At 36.1% G+C, this 21,827-nt stretch overlaps 1 protein-coding gene across 3 annotated transcripts in view; it reads left to right on the plus strand.

Annotated features, from left to right (window-relative positions):
• LRRC28 (leucine rich repeat containing 28) overlaps positions 1 to 21,827 on the plus strand; it is a 91,685-nt gene that overhangs the window by 25,625 nt on the left and 44,233 nt on the right. For all 3 annotated transcript variants that reach the window (XM_080397240.1, XM_080397239.1, XM_080397241.1), the window contains exons 2-5: positions 1,831 to 2,059; positions 6,592 to 6,632; positions 9,165 to 9,202; positions 9,954 to 10,091. In XM_080397240.1, the coding sequence (XP_080253366.1) occupies positions 1,892 to 2,059; positions 6,592 to 6,632; positions 9,165 to 9,202; positions 9,954 to 10,091 (385 nt within the window). In that variant the 5' untranslated portion in view covers positions 1,831 to 1,891. The remainder of the gene's footprint in view (positions 1 to 1,830; positions 2,060 to 6,591; positions 6,633 to 9,164; positions 9,203 to 9,953; positions 10,092 to 21,827) is intronic.

Genomic DNA, 21,827 nt, shown 5'->3' on the forward strand with positions numbered 1-21,827 from the left:
CAACACTGAAGTGAAGTCCGCAAGTGCAGAGCACCTAAAAAGCACCTCTGGACAAATGGAAAGGCGATTGGATGTTTATGCATGTGTCTTGTGACTTTGTAGCTTTTCATTTGGAAAAAATACCTTAGGGAAAGATGAGCTTTCCTTTACCGTTTCTTACATTGCAGCAGTTAAAGCTCAAATTCAGACTGTGCATGTTAAAAATTCTAATGCTTTTCCTTGAATTATTTTAATGTTATAGTTGTGGAGTTTGTAATTGTAGGAGCTTAATTTCCTTTATCTGTTCAGCTAAAGTAGCTTTAATGTTGCTAGTGCCAAGGGTCAGTAGCATGTGCACCCTGACTCCTTAAGATAGCTGATGAAGGCATCTGTTACAGCCACGGTTCTTCTCATACTAATACTGTTTGACCAAAGTTGGACTGATACTTAGTAATCTTATAAGGGATTCTCGTAATCATTTGCTTACAGAACTGATCATACCATGGCTTGAATTGGGCATAACTCAAGACTAGAAAAGGTGTGCAGGGTATTATACCTAAGTGTGATTGGTAACGCTTATGGGACTCTCAAGAAAATAAATGCTGTATCCTTCAAGAAGGACATGGGTCACTGGTAAAAGCTGCTTATCTGCATATCAAGGGAATTACTGAAACTGATGAAGTCACTTGATTTACATGTATAGTCCAATTGTCAGTCTTCAAATGGGTAAGGAGTTTTGTTTACGACTACCATATAGTCAGACAGGGTTCTTGACTGTAAGTCAGTACCTTCACTTCCAATATCTGTTATGATTCAAATCTGTCCTTCAGTGAAGGAGTGAACTAAAATAGGAAATGTTATTGGTGGAAAGCAGTTAACACCTTGTCTTTCATTAATGGCAATAGATTTATACAGATAAATCTGAAGCAAAAACTGTTAGCTTCACATTATAAATGGTCTGGATTTATTGTGTTCTCCTGACTTCTGAGACAGTTGAGAAGATACAGCATTGCTGCTGTTATCTAAATGTAGACAACATAATAATGACTAGAATTTTGGCTAGACATAAAAACAAGCTAAATAAAGTCTCGTTTCAGGTAGGAGTTAATTTTTATGTCTTCATATGTATGTTCAAAAGTATGCCTTCATACTTTAGGGTTTTTTGAAATTATGACTTGAAGCTTGACATTTAGTTCTTTCTGGTATTTTTAGTAAAGAGTGCTGAAAATCTGCTGTCACATCTAGCGCTCTATAAATTACTGCAAGTTTCAGATTTCTCACATATTAATTTATTATTTTAAAATGGCCTTACTGACTGACCATCCCCAATAACTTTTCCAACTGATAAATTTTTCTGGTAGTCTTATATGGGAAAGCTTAACAGACTTTCGTTGCCTTTTGTCATTCAGGTTTAAAAGCTACATAAAGGCATTTTAGTCACCTGCATTCTAAGTCCTCTAATAAATTGTGCATTTTTCTTATCTGTGGGTTCTTCTTTTTAGCGTTCTTCACAGAATAGATATAGGACATAGGTAATGCTTTTTAGGGAGAGGTTTCTTCCTTCCGCCCTGCCACTTCTTGTGGTGGCAACTTTAACAAAATTATCTGAAAGGTCCTTTGAAGATGGATGAAGAAGAGCATTATACCTTAAAATCTTTGTATTGACAGTCCAATAACATGCTAAAACTTAATCCAGAAAATATTGTGTGGATGTTCTGGATACTTTATGTATTAACTGAAACAAGTGTGTTTAGGTAAATTATCAGATAATACGTAATAAATAATTCTGCAAAAGAATGCATGGCATACACCTTGATAATGGTGGGGTCTTTTTCTCTTTTTGTTTCTTAGAAATGGGTCTGCTTTCAGAAGACGCAATGCACTAGATGTGGTGCTTGGAACAGGAATAGTCATGGCGTCAGAACTATGTAAAACAATCTCTGAGGCAAAACTGGAAAAGCACAAGAACTTGTTCTTAAATTACCGAAATCTCCATCACTTCCCTTTGGAGTTACTGAAAGATGAGGGGCTGCAGTACTTGGAGAGACTTTATATGAAAAGAAATTCCCTGACCACATTGGTACGACAACCTCTTTATTGTAATGTTTACTTGTATGTTTTAGGAATTCTGATATTTTGGAACAGAAAAAACAAGATAATTTTTTAAAAAGTAATGATAATCTTACAGCGAATCTGATCTTGAATGATGTCATCCTTTGTGAAATATGAGTATTTGCTTGTATTATGTTTGAACTTGCATAGGTAATGTAGAGAGTAATAAATGAAACTTTGACATTTTATGGTTACCCTTTTGAAGCTCTGTGAAGATCTGCTGGGGGTTTTCTTGTGAAGTTTGTTGTTTTTTGGTTTGTGTTTTTGTTTTTTTTTAACTGCCATAAATTTTGCTCATGTAAATCATCAGGCCTTTCTACTCTTAGGTGATGCTATTCAGTCTAGTCTACATTCCTTCATTAGGCTAAACAGCCTTTACTTTGGTGCATGCCTGATTTGAAAGGCATCATCAGTCCTACTGATTTAATTAATCTTATTGGCTCTAATTTGAAGCTTACTGTTAAGGTGCCAATGAAAATTTGTGTCTGTGGGCTGCTGTTGATAGAACAAACAGTCATGGTTGTGGGATTTTCTGTGGTGGTGTCTTTTTGTTTTGTTGTTTTTCCTTGAATTGAAGAAATTCTCACCCTGAATGAATGTTGTGACCTCAGAATTCAGTGTGGCGTAGTTAAATAGCTGTGTAACACATCCTGAGCTGGTAAGACTATAGAGAGTCAAAACTTGCCACTGTCAACAGGCTCGAGTCTCCAAGTAATTCATGGGGTTTTTTGTTTGATTGTTCTTTGGTCTGTGTGGGTTTTTTTGTTTGGTTTTTTTTTTTTTTTTTTCCTTGGGCTCTTCCATGGCATGATTGGTAAAATAATAGCCAGGGCAGAAGTGCTGGAGGGCCTGACTACTTAAAATTCACCAAAATTAGATGGTTTTCAGTGCTTCCTAGAAAGAGTCCAGTGTTCTAGTTTAAGGAATAGTATCACTGTCAAACCTTTACACACATTGGAAATCTTCAATAAAGTTTTCACTTCATGGGCCAAAGCTGAAAGGATTCTGAAGATTTTATGCCTTTTCGTCATCTTGAATGGGTCACTTCAGTTTGCATGTACTGTAGAGAATTATTTTGGCACTCGCCATTTTCTGGGCAAGTCCTTTGCTTAATAATTTATAGGATTCATGGTTACAAATTAAAGCTGCCTTAATAATTAAACAAAGACTGTAAACAGTTTTGTTCTGACACGTTGTGAAATTCAGTTATTATTGGGACTTGTAAGGTTCATGAACTGACTGCTCAAAAGATGAAACAACAATAATGAGGAGAGTTTTGCCTATCACTTTCTTTATGTATGTGTTAAGACCCTGGTTTTGTTTTCCTCAGTGCAAAACAGAAACCAAAACAAAGTCTTGCAAGTAACGGTTTAGTTCCCTTTCCCTCTTAATGTCTGTTAATAGTACCAGCCAACAGATGTGTAAAATGGCATAAGAGTAATTACCCATGGTTACTGTCAACAGAAGATCTAGCAAATATGGAAGGCAGCTCTTGCCCAATACTGTTAAGTACGGTAATTGAGGCCTGGGATAAAGGAACTGAAACAATACTTAAAATGTAGATCATACCTAGGCAAAGTGACTTGCAAATAGTGTGAAGTAGAGCATTAGGATTCGGAATGATCAGGATAACTTGCTCATAATAGACTTGGTGGAATATCATTCAAATGCATAGCACTGTAGCTAGGAACTAGGCAAACAAAACAGGTTCTCATTCACTGAGCAGCAGAATAGATGTTGGAAGTTGCAGTGGACCAAAACAGATGAAACATGTTATTAAGAAAGGCAGATGTCTTTGTGAAATTTTCTGTGTTCCAAAATCTCCAATGAACGCAGAAGGAAATAATTATTGGATACTGTTAAAGCATAAGCTGGGGCAAGGAGTCTGGAGTTTCGTACCTGGGAACAACCTAGGTAAATTGGAAAGAACCTAGAAAGCAGCAACAAGGGATCTTTAGAGAATGTGCTGCAGGAGAGAAGGTTGAGAGATTTGGGTTAATTCCTCTTGCAAAAAGAGAAGATGGAGAGGGGAAAAAATAGGAGGAGTGGGGGAGAGCAGCAGTTGTCAGTATTTCTACAAAGCAGTATTTTCATAATGAATTTTTTTTTACGTTCATTGCTCTCATTTTCAGTAAAGAAGTAATGTTACACTGCGGGAGGGGGAGAGCTCATCTCATCTGAACAGTTGAAAACAAATGGGTTATTGAAGGAAGAAGTTTCTTTTGGTCTTGTACTCTTGATTGATTGCAAGATGATGAGTATTAGCTCATCAGGAAATACTTTAAACTGTGTATGCATTATGAGCAATCATTGCAACTAAATCTGCACCATATTTTTTAAAATTTAGATGGTGTTTTTGTAGCATCAGTTCATCCTTCAGCATTCTGAAAAATGTTGACTAAATCAGCTTTTGTTCTTTGCTCTACCAAAATGACTAGTCCTTGACAGATGGCTCCTGTGAAAACATCTGGAATAGTTATGCTGACAGAATTTACATATACTTTCCCTGAGAATAATTTCATTTCTGTCTTCATTGGCAAGATGGAAATGATAGAGGGCTATGACATAATGAATGGATTGAAAAGCCTATATAGCACACCTGTATCCCAGCATCAAGTCTTCTAGCTTCTCCTTTAATGTTTGACTGATAACATTAGCCCTCCAGTAATCCTATTTCCCCTTTTATTAAATGGAAATATGAATTTGGCTTGATGGATCTGTCAGAATCACGATCTACCCATATCAAAGAACGATTGTTCTTAATTTACTAACTCAGAATATGCAGTGCTGTCTTGTTCAAACTGATCAGGTTTACTTTTTGAATTACGTCCACTGGGTGTGAGGGCAAGACAGTCTTCACTAAACTGGTGGCAGAATGGTGAATCCTTTATCATCCTTGTTTGTTGTCATGTTGGCAGTAGAGAACAGAGTTTGTTTAACCTCTCGATTGATGAATAATGCATAGCGTTTTTTAATCTTAATTTCATTGTGGGATGTTATATTGAACAATTTTTACTCAGACCCATTGTTTTTGTGGTACTCAAGAAGATAAGCAGGACTTCTAGTATAGAATTGCTAAACTGTAGTCTCTCTCATGAGTTTAGCGGGCTTACAGTAAGAAGCAGTTAAAACAAGAATAAAAGTATAACCTTTGTGTATAGTGTGAAAATAGTTTGCGATTCAGGTCAGCATCCTTATTCTAAAGGGTGTAGGATGAAAGTGCTTTTGTTTTTTCACATTCCCTCTTCATTTTTTTTAAATTAAAACTTGAGCTTTTTTTCTGTGCTTGAGCGTGTTGCAGCCTTTGTGTATTTTCCCAGCCTAGGCGTTTCCCGTTGACCAAGTAAAATTCTGTGCCGAGAAGATGACTGTCCTGTGACAAACCTGCCAGTAGGTGGCAACAACTGATTAGTTATAGCCTGTTTCTTGAGTCTTGACGTCAACGGTTTCATTTATTGAGCCATCGTTTGCTGCTCCATAGTTAAAAGCAGACTATTTTTTGTACTGAGATCTGGGATGTGGCATGTATGCTACAAAAGAATATTTTGATATTACTTTTTCAGGTTAGTGAATTCAGTCATAATAAATTTATACACACAACGTATTTTAGATAATAATATACCTTAAGTTTACATGACAGTGAAAATTGCTAGGGTTTTTTTGGACAGGAAATTGACTATGTGATCAAGCTGCTCTTAAAATTTGTTTGGTTTTGCATATATGTGTGTTGTAAAAACTTTTTTCAATAAAACATATCTATGTTTAAAATAGATCTCTTAAGCAATAAAACTGTCTTAACTTTGAATAATTTTGAGTACATACAGTTCTCGACATGACATGTGAAACTTGTGAAGCCGATTTTGTGATACATGTTCATGGTTATTAATGCCATCAAGGAAAAGAATTGCAGGTAGGGATCACTCAGCAGTTAGAAAATTATATGCATGTTAATATGTAGATATGGAAATCTTAGTTTGATGGATTCAGCACTTCTGGCTTGGTGATAATTGATTAAGCTACACAAAAGTTTGTAGGTCATTTACCATTTAGCAGCATTATGAAGTAAAACACATTGTGGTTAGACATCTTGCATAATTCTTTTTCTGCTTTAAGTCTGTAAAGGCTGCAGCTTCTTAGCAGTCTCTTGGCTTCACCGAACAGTTATTTGAATTATTTTCAAAAGTAAGGTTTTGGTAATCTATCTTTTTAGCCTCAGAATTCTGACTACTGTTTGGTTGAGGACATGTTAATGTCACTTCTGGGCTGTAGTTCCATTTCAGTAGTAGAAATTGCTCACCCTTGATATATCCCAGATTGCACTGATGGAGAGTGTGCGGGGGTGTGGAAATAGGGTATTGTATGCAAACTCCTTGCTGCCCTTTTTTCTGTGATTGGCTGCTGACATGTTTTAGTATGGTTATTAAAATGAGTTGGGTACACAATATGTGTGTGTCTGTTTTTTGTTTTGAAACCTAAAAAAAATCTCTAACTCTTTTTCAGCCAGAAAACCTTGCACAGAAGCTTCCAAACCTCGTGGAATTGTGAGTTTCTGTAGGAGTTCTAATGTTTTTATTATGCTGATCCATCTTACCTAAAAAAAATTCTAGAATGTATTGCTTGCATATAACCTATCTCTTGAAGTGTGAAAGGTTTTCTTGGAGGGCAGGAAAGGGTTATTTTTTTTTTGTTGGGTTTTTTTTTTTTTGTTTTTTGTTTTTTTTAATGCAGTATATCCAGATGTATTCCTTTGCATGTTAATATTTTGTATAATTTCTTGTTTATTTTATAACAAGAACTGTTACGCAAATGTCTGCGCTGCTGAGGGAAAAAACAATTACCCCCCAACTCCTGTGTAGACTGTTGTCACCCTGATACAGCACTAGAACCTCCAGATTTAATGGTCAGATGGTTGTGACAGAGCCAGAGGAACAGGTTACTGCCTCCAGCCCAGCCCTCGTTGCTCATTTCCACCCCAGCTACCAGGGGTATTATGATTTCAGTTTTGGTGATTGCAGTAATAAGTTTTTTTGGAACCAAGTCACAGATTGTCAAATAGGAGCAGGAATGAGCAAGCAGGGGTAGTAACTATTGATGACTGCTGTAGGCAGAGTAGTTTATCCAATCTTGTCCAAAGAATAGATGTCACATGAACTGTATAATTTTGGCAATTAATTTTAAGCTTTAAGCCCCTGAGTCAAGGTTTTCTTCCCTCCCCTTTTCTTGTAAGGTTATGATTTCCTTGTGTCGTAGCATGGGAGGGGGATGGGGAGGTGGGGTTGGTGGGTAAAAGGGACATCCTCTTTTTCCCTTTTAACTCATTTGATTCACTTTAAGTTGAGTAACTGATGAACCATTGATTCTGTTTATTTAATGAAAAGCTCCAAACAGGAGGAGGTGTGTATCTGAGTAGTTTTAATGTATTCAGCTGTCTGATCTTGTAATCTTAATTTGGCTCTTGAAACCACACCTTTCTGGTACACGCGACCGCAGTATAATTGAGCTGTTTTGTAGGTCACTGCAGTCTCCTACTTGCTTAAGAGACAGTCGTGTCTCATCATGCCTTGGTCTTGAGAGTAAGTTTATGCTCTGAAGCAGTAAAATAAACATTTCTGTATTTGATATACTCTAGTATGTAGTTATTTGCCATGGGGTATCAGGAAATCTCCTTGTTATCTGATGGTGCCTTTCGGAAAACCTGGATAAATTACAGCTTAAAAGAATCTCTTACAGACGCTGAATTGTAGGAGTCAAATCTAATTAATTGGTGTTCAGTAAGCTTAGTTGTACCACCATTATCCCACACATTCTGGTGGTCTAGGGAGGACTGTGGTAGGCCTTTAGTTTGTGTAGCTCTGATAATACAAGTCAGTTTTTAATCAGATGGTAAGAGATGTTTTGTTGACAGAGACCACAAAATACAAAGATTTATTTAAAGAATTATATGTTACAGTAGCTTTAAATTTTTAAAGACAAACTTAACTAATTTTCATTTTCCTGAAAGTTAACATTCTTGGTGATTTCACTTTTCAAAACTTTCACTGTTGTCTTTGTTTCTTTATATATCATGTCCCTCATGCTGGGAATACTAGATGTAGATCCTCATATTTATTTTTTCGTGCTTGAGTGAAACAGGTCACAAGCATTTATGTCTTTTTCCTTGTTCTGCCTGTATCTCCGCCAAAAGACAGGCTTCTACTTTAGGAAGTGGTGTTTGAATATAGTGGAAAAAAATAATGCTGTGCAAATAATTCCCATGTGTGTCTAAGCAATTGGACATTGAGTACGCAGTATTCCTTTACAATTGGAGATCAATATTTGAAAATTTTGCTACCGTTATTTTCTAAAAGACGCATTTGTTCATTTGAAGCAACGTTGATTGAAAACTAAAATGTGTAAAATCTAAGAAGAGTTTTTATGTTACTGGTAGTACTAGAAGTACTTCAGCAGAGGGTGCTGAATATTCTTAGTGAGAGATCTGGTCACCTTCAGTATCTACCTAAATGACCACGGGCAAGATCAGGTTTTTCTTTTGAAAAGTGTACTCTAGGTTTGAAAAACCCACTTGCAGTGAGTAGATCGTGTGCTTGTTTCTTCAGTCAGTAGAGTTGTAACAGTTTATGTGTAGGGGAAAGTGTTTGTAATCTTATAACTTGTGTGGGTTTGGGTTTTTTTCATTTCTTGCCCAGCATTTAGTATGGAATAACCTGGTGATCAAATATGGTTCACTCTGGTTATTCCTTCTGCTTTATTCTTTTTACTTTTTTTTTTTTTTTCTCCCTCTTAGGACTCTCAAAACTAAAGACCTTTATTACTATAACTGTGAATGCTTTGTTTTAAATAATTATATGTAATTCTCTTTTATTTTGGTATTAATCATTTAATAGTCTAAGTGAAGCTTAAGTACCTGTCCATTGCTGGTTTATACAGTTTCCACAGCTTTTGTGGTCATAGAGAGGAATGGCTTTTGAGGGTGCTCTTTCAGTCTGAAATTGGATATTTTGCAAACTGATTATGTAGCAGAAGTCCTTGAGGGTAACAGGTGGTGTCCTCTGCTTTTTTTCTCCTCCCCCCAGGTACCTTCATTCAAATAACATAGTTGTTGTACCTGAAGGTAAGTAATCTACCAGCTCACAATAAGTGGCAGGAATCATAAAATATTCATTTTTCTTCTTTGAAGAGGCCTATTTTTCCTTTATTTTCCCATAAAACAGAAAAAATTTTCATAGAAAATATGCCAGTGTGGCTCTTTGTCAATAATATCCTTGTTTATACTATGTTAAATTATTTTAATGAATTCTCAAATGCACCTTAATGCTCTTTGCTTCAGTTATAATTGCAGAAAGTGAAAAAGCTAAATGGTACTCATTGACAGAAGCAAAAATGGGGAGTGTTTTCTGCTTTCAGCCAGTTACACACAGAATACTCTGCTGGTTTAGCACATGACAGTTTAAAAACGTAAAGTATCAAGAACTTGTACTAGTTTCTCTTTCTTAATTATAGAGTTATGTGCTCGAGTTCAGGGAAGTACTTCCGGCGCTCTCTAAATATATAAATTGGATAGACTCAGAACAAAGGAGTGGGAGAAGTGACTTCAGAGCAGAATCGTTTGAGGATAATCTAGAAATGAGAGTATTCTGTACATCACTTATTTTCTTCCCTGTCTCACTGCCAGCAGTACTGTTTGTTACATAGATAAGCATTTTCACAAATGATGTCATTCAGTTGTGACACTGGCTTTAATATGTCAAAATCTCCTCAGATACAGTTGTTAGGTACTGTGGCTTTTTATCCTCTCATAGTCCTATTAAGATTTTAATGTTAATGTTGGGTCACATTCATGTTTTAATCTGTTCTCTCACAAGCCATTGGCTCCCTCGTTAAACTGCAGTTTCTGGATCTAAGTGATAATGCCCTTGAAATTGTGTGTCCAGAGATTGGCCGCCTGAGATCTTTACGTCATCTTCGCTTAGCTAACAACCAGCTGAAATATTTACCTGCAGGTGAGTACAAATGGGTGCGGGATTACAGTAATGACAAATTCCATTTGAACTTAATATGCATGGTGATCTGCTCTGTGTTTATTCGTATCTTACAGTTGAAGCATGGTAAAACTTGTACTTAAAGACTAGGCATGGATTGCCATTGTGTATGTATTGTATTAAATATACTCTGTAGTTAGAAAAAAGTCATGCTGTATGTACTTGAGGTAAAGTCCTGAAAAATGCTTCTCAAGTGGGGAAAAAATGTAACTGTTGAACAGTCTTTGTCGTTGTATCAAGAAAATATTGAACTGCCTTGAGAAGAACCAAAATGCCAGTGACAACTGTCATTACAATAAAATGACGTGATATTTCTCCCAGTTTTCCGGACTATAAAGGATTCCAGTCCTTCCTTTCTTTCTATTTGCCCAACAGCACCGTTCTTGTATTTTCTACAAAGACACATGTCTAGTAGGTTTGCCTATGGCAGTTATATTTTACTATGACAGTAAATAACAAATGTTAGTCTTGCTAGTTTATAATAAAAAAGCAAAATTTCTTCAAATTAAATGTGATACAAGGCCAGAAAAAGTTGTCCATAGGCAGATTTTGAATAATTTTTTTTTGCTATTAAAATACTTTGATAAGGGCAATGGAAGAAGTTATGTCTGCTTATATCTTTCCACATAAGGTGATGGTGATTTTAAAATATTTTAAAATTACATTATTTTTTAATCTTTTTCTGGCATATTTTCATTTTCTGATCTGCAGAGATGATAAAAATCCAAAGCCAGCTTTTAAAAAAACTTGTCTAACTGAACAGGATTATCTTTTGGCCCTAGTTTTAACTAACTTCTCAATGTGACCTTTGTATGTTTGTAAGTTCATATTATTCTCAAGAAATGTATTGCAATTGCTCCTTGAAGTTTTGGGTACAGAAATCTAGCTGTCCTTTCCTTGTACTTTTCTAGGTATAATAAGCTTAAGAACATGTCAAAGGATGATTATGATTAGAAAGAAGAAAATTTATATGACTATGTAAATGCTCTGGAATGAAATTAGATAAACCTGTTAAACGTTATGACCCAAGGCCAATAAAATTTCCATCAATTCTCAGATGTCCTACATTCAAAAGGAAGGGGTGATTGGAGTGCTTTATGTTCCTCAAAGATAATTTACCTTATGGTGCTGTACCATGAAAGAAAGACTTGTTCAAAGAAAAAGTGACACATTTTCTGCAAAACTTCACACATAACTTAAAAAGGTTCCAAAAAAGACTTTCAAAAGGATAATTTACATTACTGAAGAGTTGATTTCGAGTCTACCACATTTGATTAGGAACTGGTATCAGCTGCATAGGCACGCTGCATTTAACTTCTCCTGAAGCTCACAAAATTTGGTGTGGAGCATTGTTGCTAAGTGCATTTTAGTTTTGTGTGCATGGAAATTTCGCATGCTTAGAAATAATACTACTATTGCCTACTTTTGAATCGGAGAATCCAGTGGTGACTGGTTTTGCTTTTCTTGCTGGTAGTGTACCGTCAGTTTATATATATGCCATTACTGCTGTCTTTACTAATCCTGTCTGTTCAAATGCTGTCACTATCAACATGACTGGATGTCATACAGCTTGAGTGTTACCAGTCTGAGCGAGATTAGTCGTTCACTTATACTGGAGAGTTTGCCCACTGGAGAGTTAATCTGCTGCACTGAGAGTTTTCCGAAACACAACACTTCCTGAATAGGGCTTCCAAGCGTATTTTCATAGTTTATTCTTTGTAAAATTGCAAAGATTTCAAAGGTGATTTTATAACAAAATCTTCTGAAAAGAACACTTACATTCAACAGCTGAAAAAATAGAGCAAAATAATAAGCTTTGATTTTTTTATCCTTAATTATATTGGTAACAGAATCTTCATAGCAGTGTTAAATATCATTCTGTCAGAAAACCTAGGAAAGTTAATAAAATAAACTAGCATGGGACATGATTTTACTGCAGTACATCATTTTACTGTGTGTTAACTGCTGTCTTCACAGCAGATATTGCATTGTAATGCATTGTTAAGGAAAGACAGCACTTAATTACTCTTTATAATGAGTAACCATTTAAGATATAATTTAGCTCCTACTAGTGCAGCTTGTGCAGAATTTAAACATCTGCATTAAAAAATAGCTTTCAGCTATAAGTGATGGTCATTTACAGAAGTAACTTTTCAAAACTTGTGGCCATCATTTTCTTCCAGACTTAGTTCTGCACATATCACACAAATGGCAGTGAACGGTTTATCACAGCAGAGGACCCAGTTAAGGAAGGCTGATCAGTATTCACCTTGTGTAACTACATAGGCCAACTTGCAGCATAATGATGTCATCACATAAAAAGCTTACTTCAGAGTTGTTGCTGTCATTCCTCTTGTGTCTCTTTTCCCAGTGTCTGGTGTTCTAAGTACCCTCAGTTTTTGTTGAAACTACAATGGATATCTAGGAGGATCATCTTAGTAGTATCCTTAATTGTTAAAAAAATTATCTCCCTTAAAACTGCTCAACAGTGAGGTGGTAAATGTTTGCCATTAAGTGCCTGAACACCCATGCTTTTCTATTGCATTTTATATTTTAAGAATTTTTCTCTGTTGTGTTTCCCTTGTGAATAAGAACTGAAAGAAACAGTTCAATTAATAGTATATGTTGATTCATTATCCATTTTTAATGGTTTTGTTCCACAAATGTGCTCTTAATAGTCATTTTTAGTATTTGAGATATGGCTAGCATAACTAATTTTAAAACAACTGAAATGATATGCATAATGAAGGACTATAAAGATTTATGTCTTCAGTCTGACCGTAGACATTTTTCAGGCTCTAATAGAGGTTGAGCCCGTGGTGTGGTTTACCTTCAATGTGATGAGCAAGATTTCAGTCTCCAGGTATAAATTTTCATAAAACTTGTGAGAGTTTAGTAATGAAGGCCTCACTTGTTTTTTCTGGTTTGGTCATGATTGTCCAACTAGCTTTATAAAGTTACTTTTAAGGGAGGAGATCGGGGAAAGTGATAAAAATACATGCATACAGCATGAATATGTAAGCCTTAGTTTGCTGAAGAAATTGGGCAATACAGGACTGATGAGGGGGAAAAAGGGCATTGGGTGAAGCATGGAAATTGTGTTCCTTGGAGATCAGAAAGCACATTCTATGCTGTGGCACTCTTGTAGTGCAAATAATAATCCTACCTTTGTGCTAAGCAAACACTAACAAATCAGTGTCACTCATGGATAAGATCATGTACTTCGGCCTCAAGGCACTTGGTTTAAGTGTGCACTGCCACTGAAACAATGGGGCTTCCATCACGCATCATTAAATTTTTGTGAGGATTTTTTGAAAGGTCCCTAAGCTAAACCTGATAAGAAGTAAAGGGAAAAATTTGGTCAGAATAACCATGTTGAAATGGAAATATAATATAAAATGGCTGGAAGAAAATGCTTTGAAACTCTTGAAGTCATGTTTTGAATATACTTTGGGTAAGGTTAATAATTGGATCTGCTTCTGCTAATGCAGTCATCAATAGATCTAGGTTCTATTGTAATCAGAATCACTAAGAGACTGTCTTTGAGAGGAGAGCTGATCAGAAGGATTGCAGATGGGTAAGAAGATGAGATTTAACACTAAAAAGTTCATGGAGTACTTTCCATCGTTGAATTGCACAGCATTTTTTTGTTCTGCAAAATGAAAATCTTGTAGCTTCTGTCTAACAATTTCTTGGTTCTTTTATTTGGCTCTGGTATATGTAGTTTTTGAACACAAAATTTTCTGTTATTTAACTATAGCACTTCAGTAATCTAAATTGTGATTTGGCCATCTGGAAATATGTAACGATGGATCTTGTTTGAAAAAAATCTTAGAGTTGCAGCATGAAAAAAGGTGGTTATTATTTCATATTATTATATTTACGTATAAGCTTGACTTAGTTTTGAGATTGTTTTCATAGTAACTTACCTTTTTTGTAGAGATTTCTTTTTATTCAAAGAATTGATCTAATTTTAATTTAGAACTGTAGAATTAGTTCTATACAAATGTGCTGTCAGAAGTAAATTTTCTAATCTTCTCACTTATGATTGAATAATTTGAAAGTTCCCCTTTGTTTCTGATGTTTGTAATGCATATGATATTTCAACTCCTGTTTTTTCTTTCTGTAAGAATTATTGCATTATTTGAGGGGAAAAAAAACCCCACAGTGAGCTATACTGTAAAATTATATTTACAGCATCCCAAAGCCAAGGTCATCTCTGTTTTGCTTGCTGCCATTTATATTTGAGTTCACTTCAGCCTTGGAAACTGTTTTTGTGAAGTGATGGCTCTTCAGGTTTACATTTTGGTCTTGTAGTTGGTGAATGCATGTTTGGACAACAGATGACTTGAAAGAGGGTGGGTTGTACTCAAAGTTGGACTTCAGTTTCACATCTGACAAGGATTAGATTTTTTTTATTGCACATTACTTAGGAGATACTTCTCCTTAGAAATGGCAAGTTGTATCATCTTGTTCTAAGATTTAATTAAAAATGAGGTTATGTTTACTCAGCACATGTTGGAGTTAATTATAGATTTACTAAAATGAAAAGGTTAATGTTTTGCCAAGTCAGGAGCAAAAGCTAAGTAACTGAACAAAGAATAGGGTATGGTTTATGATCCCAGCCCATCTTTTGGCAAAGTTCCCTTTAAGAAAGGGAGGAGGGAAAAAATAAAAATGAAAATCAGCAGTTGTCTTTACATGGCCTAGACCAACTTTCCCTTTGTGTTTGTTTAACGGGAACTTTAAAAACCAAAAGTTGAGTATGTTGATCAGGCCAACCCCCCCAAAAAAAAGCAAAATGCCATCAAGTAATACCAAACTTCATGTAAACTGTGCAGTGCTATTTCTTCGATCTGTAAAGTGAAAGTGCAGGGAGCACCAGCAGCTGCTGTTGCTGAAGGGGGATATAGATTTCTGCAAGAGTCAAAGGCAGGGTTAGCAAATGCCTGTTCTTCCCCACATGAGGAAATGTGTGGCTTCCATTTCAAATTGACATTTCTGTGTTGTCTCTTGAGACTCCTGCATATTGCATCCACTTGTTGCTCTTTTGCTTCATTTAGGTAGAATCCGAAGGAAAATTTATTCATCTGCCTTTGGTGTTTTTTAAAGTACAAACTGCAACAATATTCAGGGAGGTTAATAGCACATATACTCTTCCTTTCATTTCTGTTCAAATCTTTTGCCTTTCTAAGGCAAATTGTTTTAGAAATATAGTCGGTTTAAGCCTCATTAAAATACATTTGTAGGCTTATAAAACTTCATCTTCAAAGCACTTGAGAAAGATCCTGTGAAGCTGATAAGGGAGTGTTATCCTCCCTCATTTTACAGAATGGAAAAAAGTGTTTTTAACAGAAGTGATTTGCTCCAGGCCACAGCAGGAGTCAGTGTTAGCCAGAAATAGAACTTGGGTGTTCCCATTCCATTTGTTAAGACCACACCTTTTTGAGGTTGATCATATTTAATATTGGGGAGGATTGAGTCTTTCCACCCATTATTAGGAAATTAATAATTATCTCTCCTTAATAAATAACCCTCTAAGTTAATAGGAAATTAATAGTGGTAAGGTCAGTGAGATTTTGTAACTGAAACAACTTGTACTTCTGGAAGGCTCGAAGAGGTCATGCAGAGGAATTTTGAAAAATATAGCTTACAGATAAATATTAATTTTTTTCCCCTTGTGTAGGTAACTTCAATGGTAGTGACAAGAAGGGTTCAGTTGTTATTAAAACTAGACATCAAACTATAATTGTTGATTACTGCTTTGTCTATTTATAAAGTAATCCTCCAAATGTTAACTGATTGTTGCCAAGTCTTTTGCATAGGGATTTGCTTTGCGAATTGGGGGCAAGAGAAACCTTAAGACATGAAAACTGCATATTCATTTCTCTCACTTTTTTAAAGTTGCTATAAAGTACAATATCTGTATTTACTATTCATACTGGTATTTCACTGGTAAAGACTTCTTGAATACTCAACGTAGGGATTCTGAATAGAGCTTAATATAAGGTATTTCAGTAAGTCTTAATTAAAGGCATATAAACACAACTTCTTACTTAACCTCCTTTTCACAGTAGATTTCCACTGATCGTAGGTACAGCATGCCAGTTATTCTGTTCTGGCATTAAAATATGTAGTCCAAACTAATTTTTTAAACTTGTTTACCGTATTTTGATTTAGAGCCTTCAAGGGGGGGTGGGGTGGGATATAAATTTGTCTCTCCCCCCCCCCCCCCCCCCCCCCAAGTATTTCCCTTTTGCTTTTATTACCATCTCTGATTAGAGTAGATTGCTTTGATACTTAGGTTCAGGTTTTGTAGTAATGATTGTGACTTTAAAAGTAGAGGCACAAACTGACGCAGACCCTGTTCTTTTTTCAGAGTTGGCATAACCTTAGTCCACTCTGCTTTCCTAATTTAGTAACATGTATAAAAATATGCACGACAGGACAGGTTTGGTACACCAGGCACCCATCCAGAAGTTGGTGTTTTTAAGTAAATCGACTTGTGGGGATTTGAGAAAAACATTGACTAGGTTACATGAGCTTTGTACTTTATGAGTATGTGACTATTTAAAGGAGCATGGACTCCTAAATAAAAATATCTTTTAATTATTATCATGATACATTGTTTTCCTTGAGGTAGGTTGGTGTCTGATTATTAAAAATAAGTTTCTTTGCACAGATCTGAAAAATACATGCTCTGTTTTATAATTCATTTCTAGATTCAGTGTACTGTGTAAAACTGAGTCAGTGTCCTCAGGATTATGTTAGCTCTTAGGTTCAACAAAAATAATATTTTTGTCTTCCCCCCCTTCCCCTTAAATCGATGCCTGTTAACTGCATTGTGTTTTTCACATCAGGATTAGTAAGGCTTTGGTAATTATGCTGTAGTAATGTAGAAGCACAATGATAATACCTGATAGTATCTTTAAGACATTCTTTGCATTTCCAGGAGGAAAAGATATTTTACATGTTTTGATCTTACGTAAACTTCAATAAGGAGTAAGGACTTTGAAATTATAGTAGAGTCATTTATTCAGAGCTAGGAAGAAAATGGCAATGTCGATGGTTACTGATTGTCATTGGACTTTGTGACCTAATGGGAGGTGACCCAAGCACAGGTAGTATATTGTACCAGTGGTATCCTTACAGATTAGCTTTCACACATGTCCGAGCACAATGGTACCTATTTAATTAAAGGATGTTGGTTGTGTGAGATTTTATAACAGAGTCTGCCTTGCTCAAACACTTGGTTTGGGTTAAATTGTCAGGAGGTCTACTAGTGCTTCTGAGAGCTTTAAACTTAGGTGGAGGGAAGTAAAGACAAAGAATAAAAAAAAATCCATTAAATTCCTGGAAATTTTCATTAGCATAAGTTTTTCCTTTATACTCTCACCTGTATAGTGTGTCAGAATGAGCCACCTGTGTATAGAGAGCTGCACACTATTCTGTGTTTGTCTGTTTGCCTGTTCTTACAGTTGTGTTGTGGGTTGTTTTCCCCCCTCCCCCATCGAGGGGCTTTTAAAAGCCTCTTTGTTTATATCGTACAACTTTCTAGTATACCACAGAAGATTTGTAATGTCACTGGATGCTGGTAGCAAAAACCATATAAACATATAGTCAGAAAAATCCTAGAGCTATTTTTTAAACTTAAAATGTTTTTCTAATGTATGCTTTTGTCCCAACACTTCTTGCAGATATGCTTCTATTGGGTGTACTGGAACTGAAATATTTCCCGTAACTGTAGCAGAAATGACGTTAAGAAACAAAAAACCCCAACAAAACTATCTCTTTCAACAATGGTTTGTGGTATTCCTCATTATGGTGTTGCACAGCAGGTTTTCAAAAATGCATGTGCTAAGTATGTATGTGTTGTAATTCATTAATCTGAAAACTAATAGGAAACAGTTGGAAGAAGCCATCAATGTCTTTCATTGTAACATTTAAATTATGTATTCAAATATTGCTTTGTGTACTAGGCTTATTGGACTAGAAAATTCCATCTTCAAATTTGCTATTCTAATTTAGCGCAATCACTGGAAAAATATTTGGAAATTAAGCTGTTTTAATGAGCATGGTTTTAGTTAAGAAATCATGATACAGCTCAGTGCATCATATTTCCAAGTACCTGCAGATTTAGAAAACACGGATCTTAAAACAGCCTCTGTGGTGATTACGTATCTAGAAAAGTGATCAGGGGCAAACTGAAACTGGCATTGAGGTTTCATGTCAATAAATTGAAGGCTAAAATCCTGTTGTAGCAAAAGGCAAATGACCAAGCTTTTGAGTTTTCTAATATTAGTTCTTACAATATTGAAAAGTCGCTCGAAGTTGTAACATAACTACTGATTCCAGGTTTTTTCTTCTTAGGTATTTCAGAAAGATAATGATTTTGGATCAATGACACTTTTTCTTAAGTCCATACTTTAGGTTTGGTGATGCCTTAACTTGGAAGAAACTGCCTGCTTGAGTTTTGACTGTATTTAAAACACAGTGTGCTCATGTAATTACTACAGCTCAAGAACAGATCCAAAATTGTCCGAAAGTTGAGTGCTGTGCATTAGTGTTTCAGACCATGTTAATTTAATTTGAGTTCTTCATGTGATCTGGGCGGAGATTGACCTGTGAAGGTTCCCTTTTTACGTGACAATTCTTACTGGCCACAGAATCTTAGTGAAAGTTATGGTGGCATCACATGTCTGGAAAGAGACACCTCTTGGAATGACACCACGTGAGTTCTGATCACTAAAATACTTCTTTATTATATTAATGGATTTGATTTTAGAGGGTAAGACTATGTCAGTGCAAGGCTGCCGGTGATCTGCTGTTGCCCGGTTATTTATTTTCAGTCTTTTATTTCCTCTAAGCATCCAGATGCCTCTTCTCAGTGCTTTGATACTACTTTCTAAGAATGGGCCAATGTTGCTGTTTGTTCCTTACTAGTCCATGTGGTATCCTTGTGAAAGATACCATGCATCAAACTTGCAGCATCTGGCTCCACCAGCCCCATAATTACACCCCCAGCCTCTGCACTGTTCCTTTCCTTCTCTGAAAAGGAGTTAGTAAGAAACCTGGTGAAGTGTAGGTAAAATAAGGATGGAGCAGAGAAGAGACAACCTAATTATTTATTACCAGTGGTTCTCTCCAGCTTGTTGTGCTTCTGGCTTTGCAGTACTCATGAAATGTAAAATCTTTGCAGGAACACATATTTTGTAAGCTCTGGGCCATGGGCTTTTCCCCGGCTAGCTGTCCCCCTCAAGGGCTTTTAGATAGGAGATGAAGGAGTTGTGCCAATATAAAGGAGTTTGAGTGCTGCTTCTAATGGTGAGGTATTTGGACAATTTGTGCATTCCTGAGAGCATGGGAGCAGATTTAACTGGATTCTCTATTGTTATGACATTTGGTACTGCCTCTTGAATACTGGCTCATGCTTCTCTTCAGCAGTCCTTGATTTCTCAAGTCACTGTAAGTGTTGTTTCTCCAGAGGTTTTCCTTTTGTGTGGGAGAGGGGGTGGACAGGAATTTTGAAGATATTTTTAGAGTCCTTTAAGTAATTGTGACAAGCATTCTATGGAGAGGTTGGAGATACTACATGTAACTGTGGAAGCATGGTAGTTACGTCGCTTGTTCTTATGCCTTTTTATTAAATAGGAAGTCTTAAGCAGAACTCATTTCAACACAGTTCATTAAACATAAATTTGCATAATGTTTTTCTAGTAAACTCAATTTGATATTTCTCAGTAAATTGTTAAAATACAGATTTTTAAAAAGTTTTGCATGTCCAAGTATCTTCAGAACTTTGCTTTGAAAAGTCAGCCAGTCACATGGGATATGCAAAATAATTAATTGAAAGGAATTTATAATGAAGTACTGATTTCAGTACTAGAGTGAGAAAAGGTCTTTAGATGACAATAAAATCAGTAATAGGGTAACATGGAAATGCTGCTACCACATACAAATAGTTCATACAGTAATGTACAAAGTAATCTTTCAAACATCTGACAGAAGAAATTACAACCTGAAGTTTCTAGGGTATATGACAACAGAGCCCTGATGGAATTATCTACCCTGCTCTACTCTCCATTCCTGCAGTCATTAGAACTGCCACTTGGGAACGGAGGGCTTCTGAAAGAAAGTCTCTTGACCTTTGAATATACTCCCAATGACATGCTGAGCCGGAGGCCACAAGACAAAAGTGGGAAGTTTATGCTTCAATATATAACTTTAAAGAACATTAAGTTGTCATTGCTGCTTTGATCAGTGATAGAGTATACTTTGATAAAACTCAGATAAAGGGCTTCAGGCTGTAGCATCAAAACAATGCATTCTGTTCCTTTTAGTTTGAAAAATGTATTTCTACAGTCTGTTTTTAAAAAGTGGATTGTGCTTGTGAGAACTGATTAAACCTGGCACAGAGACCCAAATAATGAAGGTCAAATAGAATTACTTGTTTTTTCATGTTGTGATTGTTTGAGATTTATGGAGAGGACTCATAGTGACACAGTTATATACCACAGAAAAAAATAACTCTGGAAGTGGCCACATTTGTGTTTGAATTCAGTAATTATTCCATTTGTGGTGTTTGTTTTATGTGAGTTTATTGACTGCATAGCAGAGGAGAGGAAGGAAAAGTGGACCATCTTTAGCTGCTTTTGTTCAGTCTTACTCCTGTGGAGTTGAATCTAGGATGTAGTAAAGCAGACTAGCAGGAATTTAATTTTGTAGGTATGTAGTTGTGCATTGTAGTCTTGTTCTGAGTGCTTGAAGGTGTTACAGAAATGTATCTAAAGACTGTAAAAATGAACATTCCTAGTTGCTTTAATTTTACGTATTACCTGTGTGGGGTCTAAAGCTCTACAGATTGATTCATAGCTATGGCAAATCTTTTCCTGCCCCTCAAATTCTTGGTTGCATCTCTATAATCTTCATAACTGAGAAAGTATGATACTTCATTGCTTGTCCAGCTGATTTGCTGCTGTACAGCTGTTTTCAGTACTGCTGAAAATGAATGCAGTCACTGTTGTGTTAATTGTAGGAGAAGGCTTGGATCTATGTTAAGATATGGGGGAGGAGGTGTTTGCTTTTGTGCGTAAAAAAAACCACCCTGAAACGGAATCTTTAGGATTTTTCAACTTTATTCCTACATAAGAAAAAGCTACATTAAAATAAAATTCACACAAGTTACTGTAACTTTTTTTTAAGGTGTCAGTCCCCTCCTTTTGGAAGTTCCCTCAACATGCTGAATCCTCTACTGAGAGCACAGCAAAGCCTCTTCTTTGGAATTTGATACAAGGGGTTTTCCATGTTATGGCTGGGAACAGTCATGTTCTGAGCAACATACCTTGGGGCCGTCATGAGGTGGATTCTCCTTCTTGCGCAACGCGTGTATTAGCCTGTCTTTACATTGTGAGAGGAAGAATGTGGGACTTCTAGTAAGTCTTTTCCCTTTGACTGTTCTTAAAAAAAGCATCGCTTATTGACAGTTAACGTATTTCAAGAAATTAACCTGAACTTGAGTGGTCATACAGAGGCTAATATCAGACTAGCTTCGTAAGTAAAGGAATTCCATTAAAAGTTGGTTTGTAACTCGTCTGCCAACACTGAATTCTTCTGATGATGATTCTGATAGTAAAGATACGACTTTACTGATTGCCTGGTTCAGGACACGTGTGATATATATGAAGTTCACTTCTGAAG

This window comes from Falco punctatus (assembly GCF_963210335.1).
Source record: "Falco punctatus genome assembly, chromosome: 7".
Taxonomy (NCBI): Eukaryota; Metazoa; Chordata; class Aves; order Falconiformes; family Falconidae; genus Falco; species Falco punctatus.